General features: G+C 40.2%; 1 protein-coding gene across 1 annotated transcript in view; it reads left to right on the top strand.

Annotated features, from left to right (window-relative positions):
* Positions 1–15,524, top strand: part of hmcn1 (hemicentin 1) — a gene marked incomplete at its 5' end in the record, with an annotated part of 95,381 nt that overhangs the window by 44,234 nt on the left and 35,623 nt on the right. Inside the window, 21 exons of the mRNA XM_079638911.1 lie at positions 3,034–3,300; positions 3,392–3,487; positions 4,522–4,716; positions 7,246–7,376; positions 8,272–8,419; positions 8,513–8,639; positions 9,142–9,296; positions 9,398–9,676; positions 10,118–10,399; positions 10,923–11,031; positions 11,122–11,291; positions 11,499–11,653; positions 11,766–11,889; positions 12,071–12,172; positions 12,287–12,463; positions 12,559–12,710; positions 12,827–12,950; positions 13,148–13,323; positions 13,582–13,678; positions 13,771–13,893; positions 14,051–14,206. Coding sequence (XP_079495037.1) covers positions 3,034–3,300; positions 3,392–3,487; positions 4,522–4,716; positions 7,246–7,376; positions 8,272–8,419; positions 8,513–8,639; positions 9,142–9,296; positions 9,398–9,676; positions 10,118–10,399; positions 10,923–11,031; positions 11,122–11,291; positions 11,499–11,653; positions 11,766–11,889; positions 12,071–12,172; positions 12,287–12,463; positions 12,559–12,710; positions 12,827–12,950; positions 13,148–13,323; positions 13,582–13,678; positions 13,771–13,893; positions 14,051–14,206 — 3,345 coding nt within the window. The remainder of the gene's footprint in view (positions 1–3,033; positions 3,301–3,391; positions 3,488–4,521; positions 4,717–7,245; positions 7,377–8,271; positions 8,420–8,512; positions 8,640–9,141; positions 9,297–9,397; positions 9,677–10,117; positions 10,400–10,922; positions 11,032–11,121; positions 11,292–11,498; positions 11,654–11,765; positions 11,890–12,070; positions 12,173–12,286; positions 12,464–12,558; positions 12,711–12,826; positions 12,951–13,147; positions 13,324–13,581; positions 13,679–13,770; positions 13,894–14,050; positions 14,207–15,524) is intronic.

The following is a 15,524-nucleotide window of genomic DNA, read 5'->3' on the forward strand; positions in this document are numbered from 1 at the left end:
GCAGCGGTAGATCTTTTTGCTTCAGAGATGACCACTCACTGTCGCTAATGATTTGCAAGGACAGAAGCATCCAGTCCCTTGGGGCAGGATGTACTGTCTCAAGACTTGCTGAACTGCCTACTGTATGCGTTTCCACCTCTTCATCTGTTATGGGTGACATTACAGAGGATCTCCCTGTGCAAGCACAGCATGCTACTCGTGGCACCATGATGGCCAGCCAGACCATGGTTTCTTTTGTTACTGAAACTACTGACAGGCAAACCTTGTAAGCTCCCCCGCCCCCCAGGAAGTACCTTCTCTCCCAGTTGAAGGGCAACATTAGGCATCCGTATCCAGTTCACCTACAGCTTTGGGTCTGGCCACTGGGTTGAACATTTCTCTAGAGCATTGCGACCCTGCAGTTCTCCACACCATCTCCAATGCAAGGGCTTCTTCCACACTACAGATCTATGCTTTGCATTGGAAGCTGTTTTCTGCATGCTTACAAGGCAGCAGGAACCATTTCCCTGGGGTCTATCTTGTCATTCCACTAGGGCTCATCTTCATGGGCTACCTTTAGAGGAGTATCCTTGGCGGACATCTCCACTGCTGCTACTTGGCCATCTCCGTGAAGGTTTGCCAGGTTTTATTCGGTCAATGTTGCTGCCCGTCATGTCATGAGTTCTGCAGTTCATCAGGAGTGGCCTTGATTTTTTTCAGGTGGGTGGCATTCCACATGATTATGTTGGTATGTGTCACCCACTAGTGTTTATTAGTGTTTACTAGTTAAGCATGAAACTGTGGTTCTGTGAATTCCGGATGACCGCCAGAGTTCTTTGTCACTCATTTGCGAGAGTTCTTTGTCACTCACCGAATTTGCGAGAAAGGCGTACCGAGGCAGAGTGCTGTGACTTTTAAACTCCCCAGGGCTCAGCATACGTCACTTACTGTATGTGTGGTATATTCTCTCGACCTATCTTGCTGGCGATCGGATTATCCACTGGTGTTTATACTGCCTCTGGCGTTCATTCAAAATTCACAGCTTTATTTGTGTTCAAAATTCACAGCTTTATTTGTGTTGATTTTTTTTTTTTTTTCTTGTTTTAAGAAAAAACCTATACAAAACTATATTTTGTTAAAACAAGCTTGCTTTAATCATTTAAAAAAAGAGAAAAAAACAAATACTGCCAATGGGGTTTAGAAAAATAAACTTTGAATAAAGATTATTTGAAAGACTTTTACGTTCATCTTTTTTAAGGTTTAAAGGGCACCTATTATGACATTTAAAATGTTCCTAATGTTGTTTAGGGAGTCCCCAACAACAGTTTTACGTGCATGCAATGTCAAAAAACACTTTAGTTTTCGTATAATATGCATTTATTTTTACCTGATTTGCTCACCGACTCCCAAATGATTCGTTCAACGACTCATTTTTCCAAACCCCTCCTTTGCGCGACGCTAATCTGCGATTGGTCAGATGACCCAGCAGTGTTTACAGAGATAATACTTTTTGTTTAACACGGAGTACAATGCTGCTTTTATCAATTAAATCGTGTTATAATAATGATTACAGTCCACTGCTTTGTAGTTTGTAGTAAAAAACTAAAAATAAGATAAAGAATTTAATGTTATGTTAGCGAGCATTGCCCAGAGTTCATATTGTAAAAGCACAATCAGTCATTGTTTGCATTAGCCCGATGCATAAACATAACGTTTTTACAAAACAAAAAAAATGCAGTTACGTTACTACGAGGTATTATTCTATTCTTTAAGACAACTCCGAAAACAACGACAAACACTTCACATATCTCAATACAATTGCCATTGAAGACCTAGAAGCTAAACGGTGCTTACACAACAAACAAAATAATAATTAAGCATGCTACATAAAACATAAAAGCAACAATACAACAATACTTACAGGTTGTGATACGGAGGAGGAAGCTGATGCAAATACACTTAGAAATGAACCTTCCTTCAATATCAGCCGGCTCGCGAATCCAAGTTTGATTGCATTTAAAAAGCAATCGTCTTCAAAATGGCGCGAACAAAGCACAAGGCTCGGACTATACTTCTGTGGTATAGCTGTATATATGAATTGTAGCCACTTAGTCTTCAAATGCTCCTCCTTGGGCAGATGAAAAAAATTGGCTTTTGAGTCGCACTTCAGAACACAGCGTCTCATCGCCATGATGTTTTCCCTGGCCTTGGAGCGCAATAAGTGGGCGTATCGTATTCAAATAACTTGACAAGTTGACGTCATCTAGTCAGAGAAAAAGCTTCGGTCTTCTAACGATACATAAAAATGACTCCGAGTCGACTCTTACTTTTGAAAGACAATAACTTTATATACGGTGCACTTTCATATTTCAAACTTTGCAGGATGTTTTTGTTCACTTAGATCTATGTTACACACTACATGAAAGGTACATTTCAAAATTCCTTAATAGGTGCCCTTTAAGGTATTTACATACACAAAAGTAAAAAATTAATTTGAAAGAAATTGCGATTAACCTAAATTGTATTGTGATGCATATATAGATATAGTTGCTTTCATGATAGTGTTTACATTGGTGTTAAGAGGCCATAGATTCATTGACCTCCTAACACCCACATTTGAACTTCAGCTGGGCAGTGATGTATGAGAAAGCATGGAAGGAGAGATCAGCTGTGCCTAAGCAAAACCTGACAATAATAATAATTATAGAGTCTTACAAACACAACTGTAAGTGAAAATTTAAAAGAGGTATCTATTAATGACTACAATTAAACCCTTAGTCATTTTAATCTTGATTACAGTTTTCTGAGTCTGAGAAATTAAAGCTACAGCAAAGAGGAATGCGCTGTTTGATTTATCACAGCTACCAAATGTCTCATCAGGAAGATTAACACCCAAAAAAAGATGTGAGAAAATGATCAGTAACTTCCAAGGGCAAATAAGGACAGGTTGCTATTGTTATGCATAGCCAGTGCTTTATGAGCAAAAAATCACTTCAAATTGTTTTCTACTTGTCTCAACTCTTAATACCACTTTCTCTCTTTTTACCCTCTCAGTTCCTCCCAGCATCCGTGCAGGTCCTCGAGCCATGAAAGTGCAGGTGGGACATGTCATAGACCTGGCCTGTGTCGCACAGGGAGTTCCAGAACCCTCTGTGTCCTGGCTGAAGGATGGTGCTACTCTGTTGGACGGGTCTCATTACAGGATCTCAGATGGGGCTCTGACTCTGAACCAAGTGGGGCTTATTGATGAGGGCGTCTATACTTGTGTGGCTTCCAACATTGCCGGTCAAGATGAAGCCATCATTCAGCTCCATGTACAAGGTTAAGAAATATATTAACAACTATTGTTGATTACAGCTATTTGGATTTAAGTGAACAATAAATCTCATGTATTGCCTCCTTCCCTCAACAGTCCCTCCTGTGGTGGAGGTTTCTGAGCCCCCTTTCAACAGCCCTTTACAAGAGAGAGTGGCTAACCAGCAGATTGCCTTCCCCTGTCCTGCCAAAGGTGAACATGCACCGGAATCATCAGAAATCATCATTCATACACTGAGATCACTAGATGCTGATATGTCACTAGAACTGGATGATGTAACTAAAATTACAATATTTAATATACTGTTATGTGTATATTTGGTCTGAAATGGCGTAAAGTTTTTTTTGATATAATAATGTTTACTACAAAACTAAAACACTAGTTCAAAATAATCTAGATATTTAATCTATTTTTTAAAAATCAGTGCATGTTTTTCACTAAATCAAGAATCCTATTTAATCATTTTAATGTATTGGCCAATGCAGTATAAGGTAATAAATGGGTGTATTTACCTACGTACAATACTGTTCAAAAGTTTGGGGTCGGTAAGGGTCTGTAAGTACTGTACGTAGGGTCAGTTTTTAAATGATTTTGAAAGAAGTCTCTCATGCTCACCAAGGCTGCATTAATTTGATCAAAAATACCGTAAAACCAGTACTATTGTGAAACATTTTCTATTTTAATATATTTTAAAATGAGAAAGTTTAGTATTATTTGATGGATAGTTCAAAAAGATAACATTTATCTCATACAGAAATCTTTTTGTAACATTATAAATGTATTTTGATCATTGTAGTGTGTCCTTGCTAAATAAAAATATATACATTTCTGTTTCTAAAAATATTACTAGCCCCAATCTTTTGAATGGTTGTGTTTATTTTTTACTAAAACTTTTTAACATATAAAAAACGCTATGCAGAGACTTCTGTTATTAAGTGATTACACAATCAAATACCGGTAGTTCAATCAGTTTTGAATCAGTTCATTGACAGTAACAGCTTGATGTGTTTCATGGAAATTAATCAAAGAAAAATTAAACATCCCAGTCTTAACATACTCATGAGCTGCAAGACAAGGAAGGATTGCAAATCTAGTCTAATGTTGCCTTCTGTAGGAAACATAATGGTCAATAATTTCATTAAAATCACTGCAATATTCACAATATTGTTTAATGTAATATGTATTTATTAGTTGTTACTCAACTCCCTTTGTTCTGTCTATTGCAGGCACTCCTGAGCCAGTAATAAAGTGGTCTAGGAATGGTCAGGAGTTGACAGGGAATGAGCCAGGTGTGTCTATTTTAGAGGATGGCACACTTCTTATCCTGGCCTCAGTGTCCCCTCTGGATAATGGGGAGTACACTTGCATGGCTATCAATGATGCTGGTACAACAGAGAAAAAATACCAGCTTAAGGTCAATGGTTAGTGTAACAGTTTGAAACATTTCTTAGGGTGTATTCACACCAGGAAAGTCCGATAGTTCACTTGGTCCGGACCAAATATTTTGTTTTGTTTTTTTGTTTGGTACGGTTCGCTTTCACACTGCTCTTTTTGCAAGTGAACCAAAATGTGTAAACAAAACCACACATGTGCTAAGGTCGTCCATTCATTGGACAAGGATTCTCAAGTAGGGAAATCAGGAAGTGCAACAAAAAAAAGGCTCGGAGATATAAAAAATATAAAAATAAATAAAAAATAAATTTGGAGATATTTCGTAGGCTACTGCAATATTTGTTCTTTTACTGTCTCGTTATTTCGAAATAATATGTGTGCGTGCATCTGTAAATCCGGTGACGCGTGTATTGATTTTTATTAATAAACAAGTGTTTTCTCTAAAAGTGTTGACTCGGCTGCAAAGATGAAGTTGACGATCGCCATCTCCGTGTGAACGCGCTTACTGCACCCACACACCGGACGCGAATAGCGCGTCAGGCGCGAGTGATTTCCATGTTAAGTCAATGCAAAGACGCGTTACGCCGGGTTCACACCGCACGCAGGAGCGACGCGGAAGCGGCGCGGAACGGAGGCCGCTTCCTTTCGGCGCCCATGTTAACCTATGGTGTCGTTCACACCAGACGCGGAGCGCCGCGGCACGCCGCGGCCGGCCCGCGCCGTGAAGCGCCAGTTTCGGCGTCTGGTCTATTTTTTGCGCGAGCCGCGAGTGATCCGCGTCAATTTTCTAATTAAAATACTGCGAGACCACACAAACAAACAGGGAAACAGCGAGAGAGCGAGATGCAGACAGGAGTTGATAAGTGAAAATGGATGATGTCAAATTACTCGCACTGGGAAACAGGAAAATAGATTTAAAAAATTTGAAGAGAGGATGTAGCCTATATTTCAACGGTATATCTACACTACTGTCTACCATATTCTCTCTCTGGCTGCGTGTGTGTCTCGACAACGGATTAATAAAAGATGTGTACAAACTTCTTGGTTACAGAAACATGGTGTATTCATTTTATGAGGTTATTTACTTAACCATGATGTAAAAAATAGCTCTGAATTAACAACAACTGAGCAGAAGCGCTTGTTGACCTCGGCGAAGAATACGCGTCTGGTGTGAACAGGCACGCGCCGGGCCGCGCGTGATTTTCCGTTCCGCGCCGCTCCCGCGTCCGGTGTGAACCCAGCGTTAGACGGGTTTTACGCGCATAACGCGTCTTTGCATTGACTTAACATTGAAATGACTCGCGCCTGACGCGCTATTCGCGTCCGGTGTGAACGCACCATTAGAGAGAAATGCACATAAATAGGCTAAGCCTAATAATGGATTACATAATCAGATAGTAGCCTTTTTCTTTTTTCGTTTTGAATTATTTCGTTTAAAGACATTTCAAGCTTTGTGTATTTGATGTATTTGTCATGTCTGTGTGAGGCATACACTGAGATTCGTTAGGATGTGCTCTAGTTTACGTGCAAGTGAGCGCGCGGGCGCCTCCCTCCGTTATATTTGTTTCGTCGGCCTATTCATTAAATACAGGCAATTGGTTGATGAAAAATGTATTAAAATTAAGATACAATTTATACAAAACGAAATTCACTTTAAAGAAAGGCTTTCTATAACAATTTCAACTTCAACGGTCAAAATCATGTCTGACCCGCTCCATGTCTCATATTGCGCATCCTATCTCGGTCGCGCTGTTCACTTTTCATAAATCAACATAAATGGAAAAAAAAAATAACATTATAATATTTTAACAAATATGAAACGCGCTTTTTTAAATGGCTACAACAGTAGCCTATAGTAGGCCTACATATCCTACTCTCTATTTGTACACATTTCTGCACATTAATTTAATTCTGAATTTTGCACACACAAGTTGAAAGGCATTTGTTCAAATCAAGTTCACGGATAATTGTGCGTGCATTTATTAGCCTAATCATTATGATACTAAAATCCTAACAAATAGGCTATGCTATGTACAAAAAATCAGATGAGTTCTCTCGAAAAATCTCTCGTTCACGTTCAAAGTGATTCGTTCAGCGTTCGGGGAAAATATGAACGCGTTCAGTGAACACGTTCATGCACAACACTGCCAATGATGCACACACGACGCGCAGAATGACGCGCAACAGTATCGTGTGGCCAGACAGCGCGCCGGAATGGAATTCTCTTTCGCACTTGAATGAACAATATTGGGTCGATATTGATATTGGGCCGATATTGGGTCGGTTCATGTTCACATCGTAAACGAACCGTACCAGAGTTCGTTTGGAACCGTACCGAGACCACCTCTTCAGCTGGGTCTCGGTTCGATTGTTTGGTCCGCACCAGAGTTCGATTGCTGTATTCACACCTGCCCAAAAGGTCCGCACCAAGGGGGGAAACGAACTAGAGTTCGATTCAATCGAACCAAACAAGGCAGGTGTGAATACACCCTTAAGCTTGTTTCGCTTTCAGCAAATTTCACAATCTTTCTCTTTTCTCCTCTTTCCCCTTAATCCAGTCCCACCTGATATTCGAGACAATGGTCTGCTGTCCAATGTCTCTGTAGTGATGAATCAACCGACCAACCTGGTGTGTGATGTCACAGGCACACCTGTACCTGTCATCACCTGGTACAAAGATGGATTCGTGGTCAGTGCTGCTGTTTATTAATTCACACCTTGACGCGGGGTCTGACATTAACAATAACATGTGATGAAAACTGACCCCATTTACATTCTTTATAAATGTTTATTGTCTTGTGGTGCATAATCCATGCACTTGATAGTTAAAAAAAAAAAGAAGATTAAAAACAAAACAAAAAAACTTTGCTTCTGATGCAACCTTTTTGCTGACCTAACCAAGAAATTTAGTACTTGTATATAGACCTAACCAAGACTATGATTGAATAATAATAATAATGATTTAATAAAAAAATATATTGTAGCCTAAGACGTTCCAATCCAGTCACTACCCAGTGGATAAAATCAAGTCCAGCCCTACATTATTTCCCTCTGAATATTCTGTTTGGAATTACATCACATTATGGAAGTTAAGCGTATTGCAAATGCCATTTCACATTGTTAAATGTGAATAAAGTTAAACCAGTTAAAAAGAAGCCTAATGAGAAATAAAAGTGGTATTTCCTTCAATGCGGCCAATCACAAATGAGTTCCGTCTGATCACTGGGTTTGAGCTCCAAGAACAGTCATAAAAACCCCAGAGCTTCTCATAAATGTGCTTTTACCAGAATCAATTTCAGAATGAAGTCAACAATTAGGAAATTTCTAATCACATTCCAGGGATACCCGTCTCAAGGCTGCTGATTCAGATTCATGTTAGAATAGCAGATATTTCTAGGATTTTTTTTCTTCACAAAAGATAATCATTATTAATGCCTTTTATTAATATGGGATGTTTTTAAGTTATTTACTCTAATCAATATTTTTAAAATAGGTCAATAAGTAGAGTTAAAATACACTTGCAGTGTTAATATTTGTTGATTTTGTTATTTATAATTTCTCAATAGCTTGTATCATTTAACCAGGTTGTTTCTAGCAGCGATGTGCAGATTCTGCAGAAGGGCAAAACTCTTAAGCTTTTGAAAGCAGCTGTTGCAGATGCCGGACGCTACACCTGCAAGGCCATCAACATTGCTGGAAGCACAGAGAGAGACTTTTACTTAGATGTGTTGGGTAAAATATTCTGCAATAACATCCACTTACTATGATGTATGAAATTAACAGTGTTGTCTTTTTACAAGCTGGTATTATGTCTTCTCTGTTTAGTTCCTCCTACGATCATTGGGGCAGTTGGTTCACGTGACCTCTCTGCCGTGCTTAATCAAGAGATCATTCTGGAATGCAGGGTCAAAGGCGATCCCTTTCCCACAATTCAGTGGTACAAAGACAGGAAGTAAGTTACTCCAAAAAGCTTAAAGAAAACTTAATTCTTCTCCTCTAAAAAAAGAGAGGGGGGAATTCACAAAAAAGTCGCACCCCTAAAACCACCCGAAACCCAGTTAAACCAAGTAATTAATGCATGAGTATTTAAATTTGTTGTCAATGTTTCAAGCATACACATCTATAGTCTTCAAATGATGCTTATCATAGAGTCACAAAAATCCTGCCTGGCACAATTTATGTTGTGCTTTCACCAAATTAATTTTGGATATCCTCCTTAACCCAGCACAGACTTATGGGAATTGTGTCTTGCAAATTGCATTCTCCAATAGATGTTAGGAATGTTTGTATCCTTACTTGATTTGCTTAATTCCTTTTGCTAATAAGGCACTAAATCAACACTGTGCTTGCAAATAAACACTATCGGGTGCGAAATTCATTCCCCCCTGATTCTTACATTTTGAAACAAAACTAGGGGAATTAGCGTTATCTGTCCTTTTCACTCTGTGTTTTAGGCCAGTGTTTTTGGGTGACCCCAATTTTGAAGTTTCAAACAGAGGACAGCAGTTGAAGATAAAGAGTGCTCGCTTAGGTGACCAGGCACGATACCAGTGTAGCGCCACCAATGCTGCAGGAAAGCAGTCCAAAGATTTTAACCTCAGTATCTTTGGTAATTTTACTCATAATATTGGGTTTTAAATATGGGTTTCACATCGACAGATTGCTAAATTTTCTGCCCTTTCTGTCTGTCCTTCCATTCTACCAACTCAGTGCCACCCAGCATTAAGGGAGGAAACACGTCTTCTGAAGTGACAGTTCTGCTGGGTAATGTGGTGACTCTGGAGTGTGAGGTACGGGGTGTGCCACTCCCTGCCATCACATGGTACAAGAACAAAGAGGTCATTCTGTCCAGCAGACAGACCCAGTATGTGGACCAAGGGCAGTTCCTTAAGATCTCAAGAGCTCAAATGTCAGATGCTGGACAGTACACCTGTAAAGTCACCAGTGTGGCCGGCACCGCTGAGAAAATGTATGAGCTTGATGTCTATGGTGAGGGCTTGCAAAAGAGCAATGTTTTTTTTAATTGTTATTAAGGTATGTTGGTTGGTTGGTTGTTTTTTTAGACTCAAAGTCATTTTACAAGAAAAGAATAAACAGCAAATAAAAACAAAGTAACATAGAAACTTATACCATTCGGGGGGAAAAAACAAGTAATTCATATTTTTACATTTTAATTGTAGTGTAGATTTGTAAAGAAACACATGTAAATTGGTAACACATACAGTACAAAGCAATAGAAAAAACTAGGTATTTTTCATTGGTCAGAAAGGGTGTTTTTTGTTTGTTTGTTTTTTACAGACTTTTAACAGTAGAAAAGTGTGGTATTGATGCATAATGTACATTCAAATACTGTAATAGTTTATTGCCATTTAGTCTTAGCTTTTGATAACACTTTTTCATGTGCACTCTTCCTTTTTTGTCATCATTCAGTTCCCCCCTCCATCACTGCCGGTTCTGATGGTCCCACAGACATGAAGGTCGTGCTCAGTAAATCTCTGATTTTGAAATGTGAAGCTGAAGGTCACCCTCCACCCTCACTGACCTGGCTAAAGGATGGTTCACCGGTGGCTGCTAGAGATAACCTGCGTGTTCTAGAGCAGGGTCGCAAAATCGAAATCCTCAGTGCACTTCCATCTGATGCTGGTCGATATGTTTGTGTGGCTACCAGTGTTGCTGGAGCGAGGGAGATCAAATATGACGTCAGTGTCTTAGGTATAATGACATTTTTTTGTGATCTGTTAAAATTCAAGAAAAAGTCACCTAAACAGGGAGATTAAAAAAAACACAAAGTACTTCTAAATCTCTTCAGGCATCTCATCCTTCACTATCCACAGGAATCAGGAACTTAGGTGTCTTGTGTTTTTGTGTTCATGAGCAAGACAGATCACGTCTCGACCTGCACATTGATCTTCTAAACATCTGTACACCATTATGGTCCTAATACATGCATCCAACAGACCGCTATAATCATTCAGTCCACATTTGTGTTGCATCACTGGAATGATATTGCAGGAAATCAACAGCATAGTGTTTTATGAGCCAGTAAACTGGTTAACGACAAATGAAGGAAATGTATAAAAGATTCAACAAGATTAAAGGGCAATGGTAGAGTCAGTATCCATGTGATTGACAGTATCCAAGCATGTGGCATTTATTAACTCTCTATGCGTTTGTTCGTTTTTGAAAACGGAGATGCTGTAGTGTTTGACCATCATTTTTGTGTGTTTGTATTTAGTTCCTCCTGTTGTTGATGGGTCAAGCGACACCACAGATGCCACGGTCATCCTCAACAATATCCTAGAGCTGGACTGCTACGCTACAGGCACACCTACTCCTACTATTACGTGAGGACTTCAGTACATCCACACATGACATAATCATACTGTATATGCAGAACTGAAATGTCACTCATTTGCATCTGTCTATCTCTGAAGGTGGCTGAAGGATGGCGTACCGGTGAGGCAGGGCGAAGGGGTGCGGATAACATCAAACGGCCGTCGATTGGTCATCTCGCGCGCTCAGGTGTCTGATACAGCACTTTTTCACTGTGTAGCGACCAACGAGGCTGGAGAACAAGAGAGAGAGTTTAAAGTGTCTGTACATGGTAATGATCATTATAGATTTTTATTTAACATCTGTCAATTTTTGCTAATATTTTTATTTGATGTTTACCTTAACTGCTCACAGAGAGGAAGACCTCAGGTGACTGAGTTCTCTTAGTTATAAAGTTATGAAAAAGTTATAAAGTATAAGTTTCAGATACATGTTTGGTAAAATTTCATTGTTTATTTCTTTAATATTTGTCTGTCAGTCTCCCCAACTATTCGTTCTACTGGTCCAGCTGAGAGGTCAGTGGTCCTCCACACATCAATCAGCCTTCAGTGTGTGGTCAGTGGAATTCCACCTCCCAGCATTACATGGCTCAAAGACGGCCGTCCTGTGGACACTACACAAGAATTTCTGAAGGTCAGACTTTAAAGCATGACGGAAGCCTTTTAAAGTAAATTAAGTGTTTGATGAGGTTTACATAACCACATGTACTATCTCCTCTTTCATTATTTTTCCATCTGGCATTTAGCTGGAATCCGTAGGCAGGGTATTGCACATAAAAAAGGCCAGGCTGGAGGATGCTGGGAAATATACGTGTGTGGCAACTAATGCGGCAGGCGAGACACAACAGCACATTCGCCTCAGTGTGCATGGTAGGAAATACTTATAAAAACAGCCAGCACAGGCATATTAACTGTGATTTTCTGAAACACTGTCAAAATCAAAAGAAAAAAATATTGATATATACTGTATATTGATTGACTGACTGATTGAAATTCATCTAAATACCCTAACGTGCATCATGGTAAATAAGTTTGTGCATGTGTTTTATAGAACCCCCCAGCATCCAGTATGCTGGTGAGACACTCAATGAAACCATCCTAGCTGGCTTCCAAATTCAGCTGAAGTGTAAGGCAACAGGAAGTCCTTTGCCAGGTGAGTCATACTTAATTTCCCGTTTAAGGGCAATAATACATTTGAACTGGCTAGTAATAATTTACAAAATTACAGTTTAGACAAATGTTTTCCCTCATGCCTTTTCTGCTGCAGCTGTGACGTGGTACAAAGACAGTCGTCCATTGACAAACGCTGCAGGTGTTAACATTCTGAGTAGAGGTCAGGTGCTGGAGATTGACCGGGCGCAGGTGTCAGATGCTGGACTCTACAGATGTGTGGCCATCAATTTGGCTGGCAGCACTGAGCTCACATACAGTCTGCAGGTGTATGGTGAGTATGAAACAATCTTTCAGTCAAAAGTTTGACTGTTTCCTGACATATTTCTTGGTTTTGATCATCTAATGTTCTCCATCTCTTTCCATTAGTTCCCCCCTCCATTTCTAGCAAAGGAGGAATGATAACAGTGGTGGTGAATGAGCCAGTCAGGTTAGAGTGTGAAGCCTTAGGAGTTCCCATGCCCAGCCTCACCTGGCTTAAAGAAGGCAGACCTGTCTCCAGCTTCTCAGATGGCATCCAGGTCTGTGCGTGTAGGAGTTTGGATGCTGTCATGCATACTTATACATATTGGTTTACAGTCAACTCTACTTAGTTTATGAACATGTTATATCAGTTTTCAATTTTCTCTTTTACTAGGTATTGTCAGGTGGCAGGGTGTTGTCATTCGTTAGTGCACAGGTCAGTGACACAGGTCATTACACCTGTGTGGCTGTGAATGCAGGTGGAGAACAGCATAGAGAATATGACCTGCGTGTGTACGGTGAGCTCAGAAAACCCTCTTACTCTAAACCTGATCATTTGTGTATTTCAGGGTAACTCAGTTGTTGATACAAAGTCATTTTCTATGTGTTTATACTACTGTTCAAAAGTCAGTACGTTTTTTTGTTTTTTTAAAAGATAATAACACTTTTATTCACCAATGATTAATTCATGTGTGTGTGTGTCTCTGTCCCTCAGTGCCACCCAACATCATGGGTGAGGAGGTAAACAAAACTGTTCTGATGGGTCAGTCAGTGCAGCTGCATTGTCAGAGCGATGCCATCCCTCCACCTGCATTGAGTTGGCGGAAAGACGGACGACCGCTATATAGAAAACCAGGACTAAGCCTGTCAGAGGACGGCAGCTTTCTGAAGGTACAGTACATTCATCAGCCTGTAAGCTGTTTTGAATTGGGCCAGAAAGAAAAAACCTAACAATCACCCAGATAACACTAGCAGGTCACTAGCAACACCCTAACAACCACCCAGCATGCCATAGGAACCATATAACTACACCCTGGAAATTACAACACCCTAGCATTGTGAAGCAAGTGAAGTTCATTTTGGATTGCTGCTCTTTTAATTTAAAAGGCATTAGATGGTATTAATTAGATCATTATTTTGTATTTGCAGATTACCAGTGCTCAGGTCCAGGACACAGGCAGGTACACATGTGAGGCAATCAATGTGGCAGGAAAAACGGAGAAACACTATAACCTGAACGTGTGGGGTGAGTACTTAAAATATAATATAAACTGAATTTGAGTGAAATTATAATGTATAATATAATTGTTTCTCTTTCTATTATTTGTTTTTCCCCAGTTCCTCCCAGTATCCGTGGATCTGATGAGGTGTCTTCTCTGACTGTGATTGAGGGCAGCCTCATGACACTTGTTTGTGAGTCCAGTGGGATCCCTCCTCCCCATCTCACCTGGAAGAAAAACGGTGAGGCTCATCATGACTGTTTTCATCATCACCATCCTCCTACAGATTATAAAACTCCTCATCACATGTATTGTCATTTTCAACCTCATACTCTCATAATTAGTCACATTTCAACAAACCCTTACTGTAAGTTTGTGTATTATTTTGTGTCTCTTAGGCTCAGAGCTAAAGGGAGATTCACGTGTGCGTGTTCTTTCTGGTGGGCGGCAGCTGCAGATTTCCAGTGCTGAGAAGGCAGACGCTTTCTCTTACACCTGTCTGGCCACCAGTGCAGCTGGCAGTGCGATGAAAGAGTACAATCTGCAAGTCTACGGTACAGCATCTTCTCTCACATTACAGACACTATCGCTCAATCTTGGACTAGGTGATAAATCAGTATAGATATTTATTGGAAAAATAAATCCACAATATCATATTCAATATCATATTGTGTATATTCTGATTGTTTCTATATCAATGAACGAAACATACTCTTAGAATCAGAGGTCATACAAACAAGATATTTCTTTATTTTATACAGTAAACTTATTTTAATAAAAAATGCAATGTTTCGTTCTAAATTGCTGTATTTACATTTGATTGCATTTTTTTTAAATTAATTGAATATCACAAGTTTTTTAAGTTCCTTTCATTAGATGTATTTTTGATAATAAATTAGCATTAAATAATTAAACTAAGAATACAGAAAAACGTCTCAGGTTACGAATGTAACCATTGTTCCCTGAGAAGGGAACGGGTCGCAGCGTCGAATGACGATACTATGGGGGAACGCCTCTGTGTAACTGTCGTCCACAGCATGTGTGCAACTAGTCCAATCCTGAGGTGTGACGGCGAACAACAGAAACTATAAAGGGAATTGGTTCAAATGGAGTCAGGGAAAACTCTTCCAGAACCACGTCTGGGACTCTCACATGAGCTTGGACCCTCACATGAGCCACAGGCCTCATCCTCAAAGCACCACGCAGGAAATTAACAACCAAGTGGTGTCTCCCCAAAGCTCCATTGAAAAACAGAAACAGGAAAACAGTCCTGAAGAAACTCCAGCACTGAAGCCACTGGGCAGTGAACTGGGTCCAACTGGCATCATCTGTATCATTAAGTGAAAACTCTCCACTTCAAGGCATATAGTTTCCTCATGGAAGGAGCTGTAGAGTTTAAGATGGTCTCTTTGAGAACCATACTCGGGCTGGCCAAAACGGGGCTACCAAGAGCAAACTGACCCCTTCCCGGCGCACTCTATCTAGAACTCCCGGGAGCAGAGAAATCGGGGGAAATGCATACAGACATAGCCTCGGCCACGTCTGCACCATAGTGCTCCGCCCCAGCGATTTATGTATAAGACCAACGACATATTGTCTGTTCGAACTAGAACATGATGGGCTCTTAGATACGGGAGGAAGTACCTAGAAGTACAGCCAATATATCTAGGCAGTTTATGTGCCAAGAGAGGTGATGTTCTCTCCACAGACCCCATGATGAGCCGGCTTCCATGACCGCTCCCCAGCTCGTGAGAGCAGCTAGGCTTCTGCTGCTGTCTGGAAGGAGCTCATGGCTGGGGCTGCCCCCTGATAGCAGTGAGGGATGAACCTCTGGAATGCGGCCGATTGTCGCTTAGCCTCCTGGAACCTCTC

This window comes from Phoxinus phoxinus (assembly GCF_949152265.1).
Source record: "Phoxinus phoxinus genome assembly, chromosome: 16".
NCBI classification, from domain to species: Eukaryota; Metazoa; Chordata; class Actinopteri; order Cypriniformes; family Leuciscidae; genus Phoxinus; species Phoxinus phoxinus.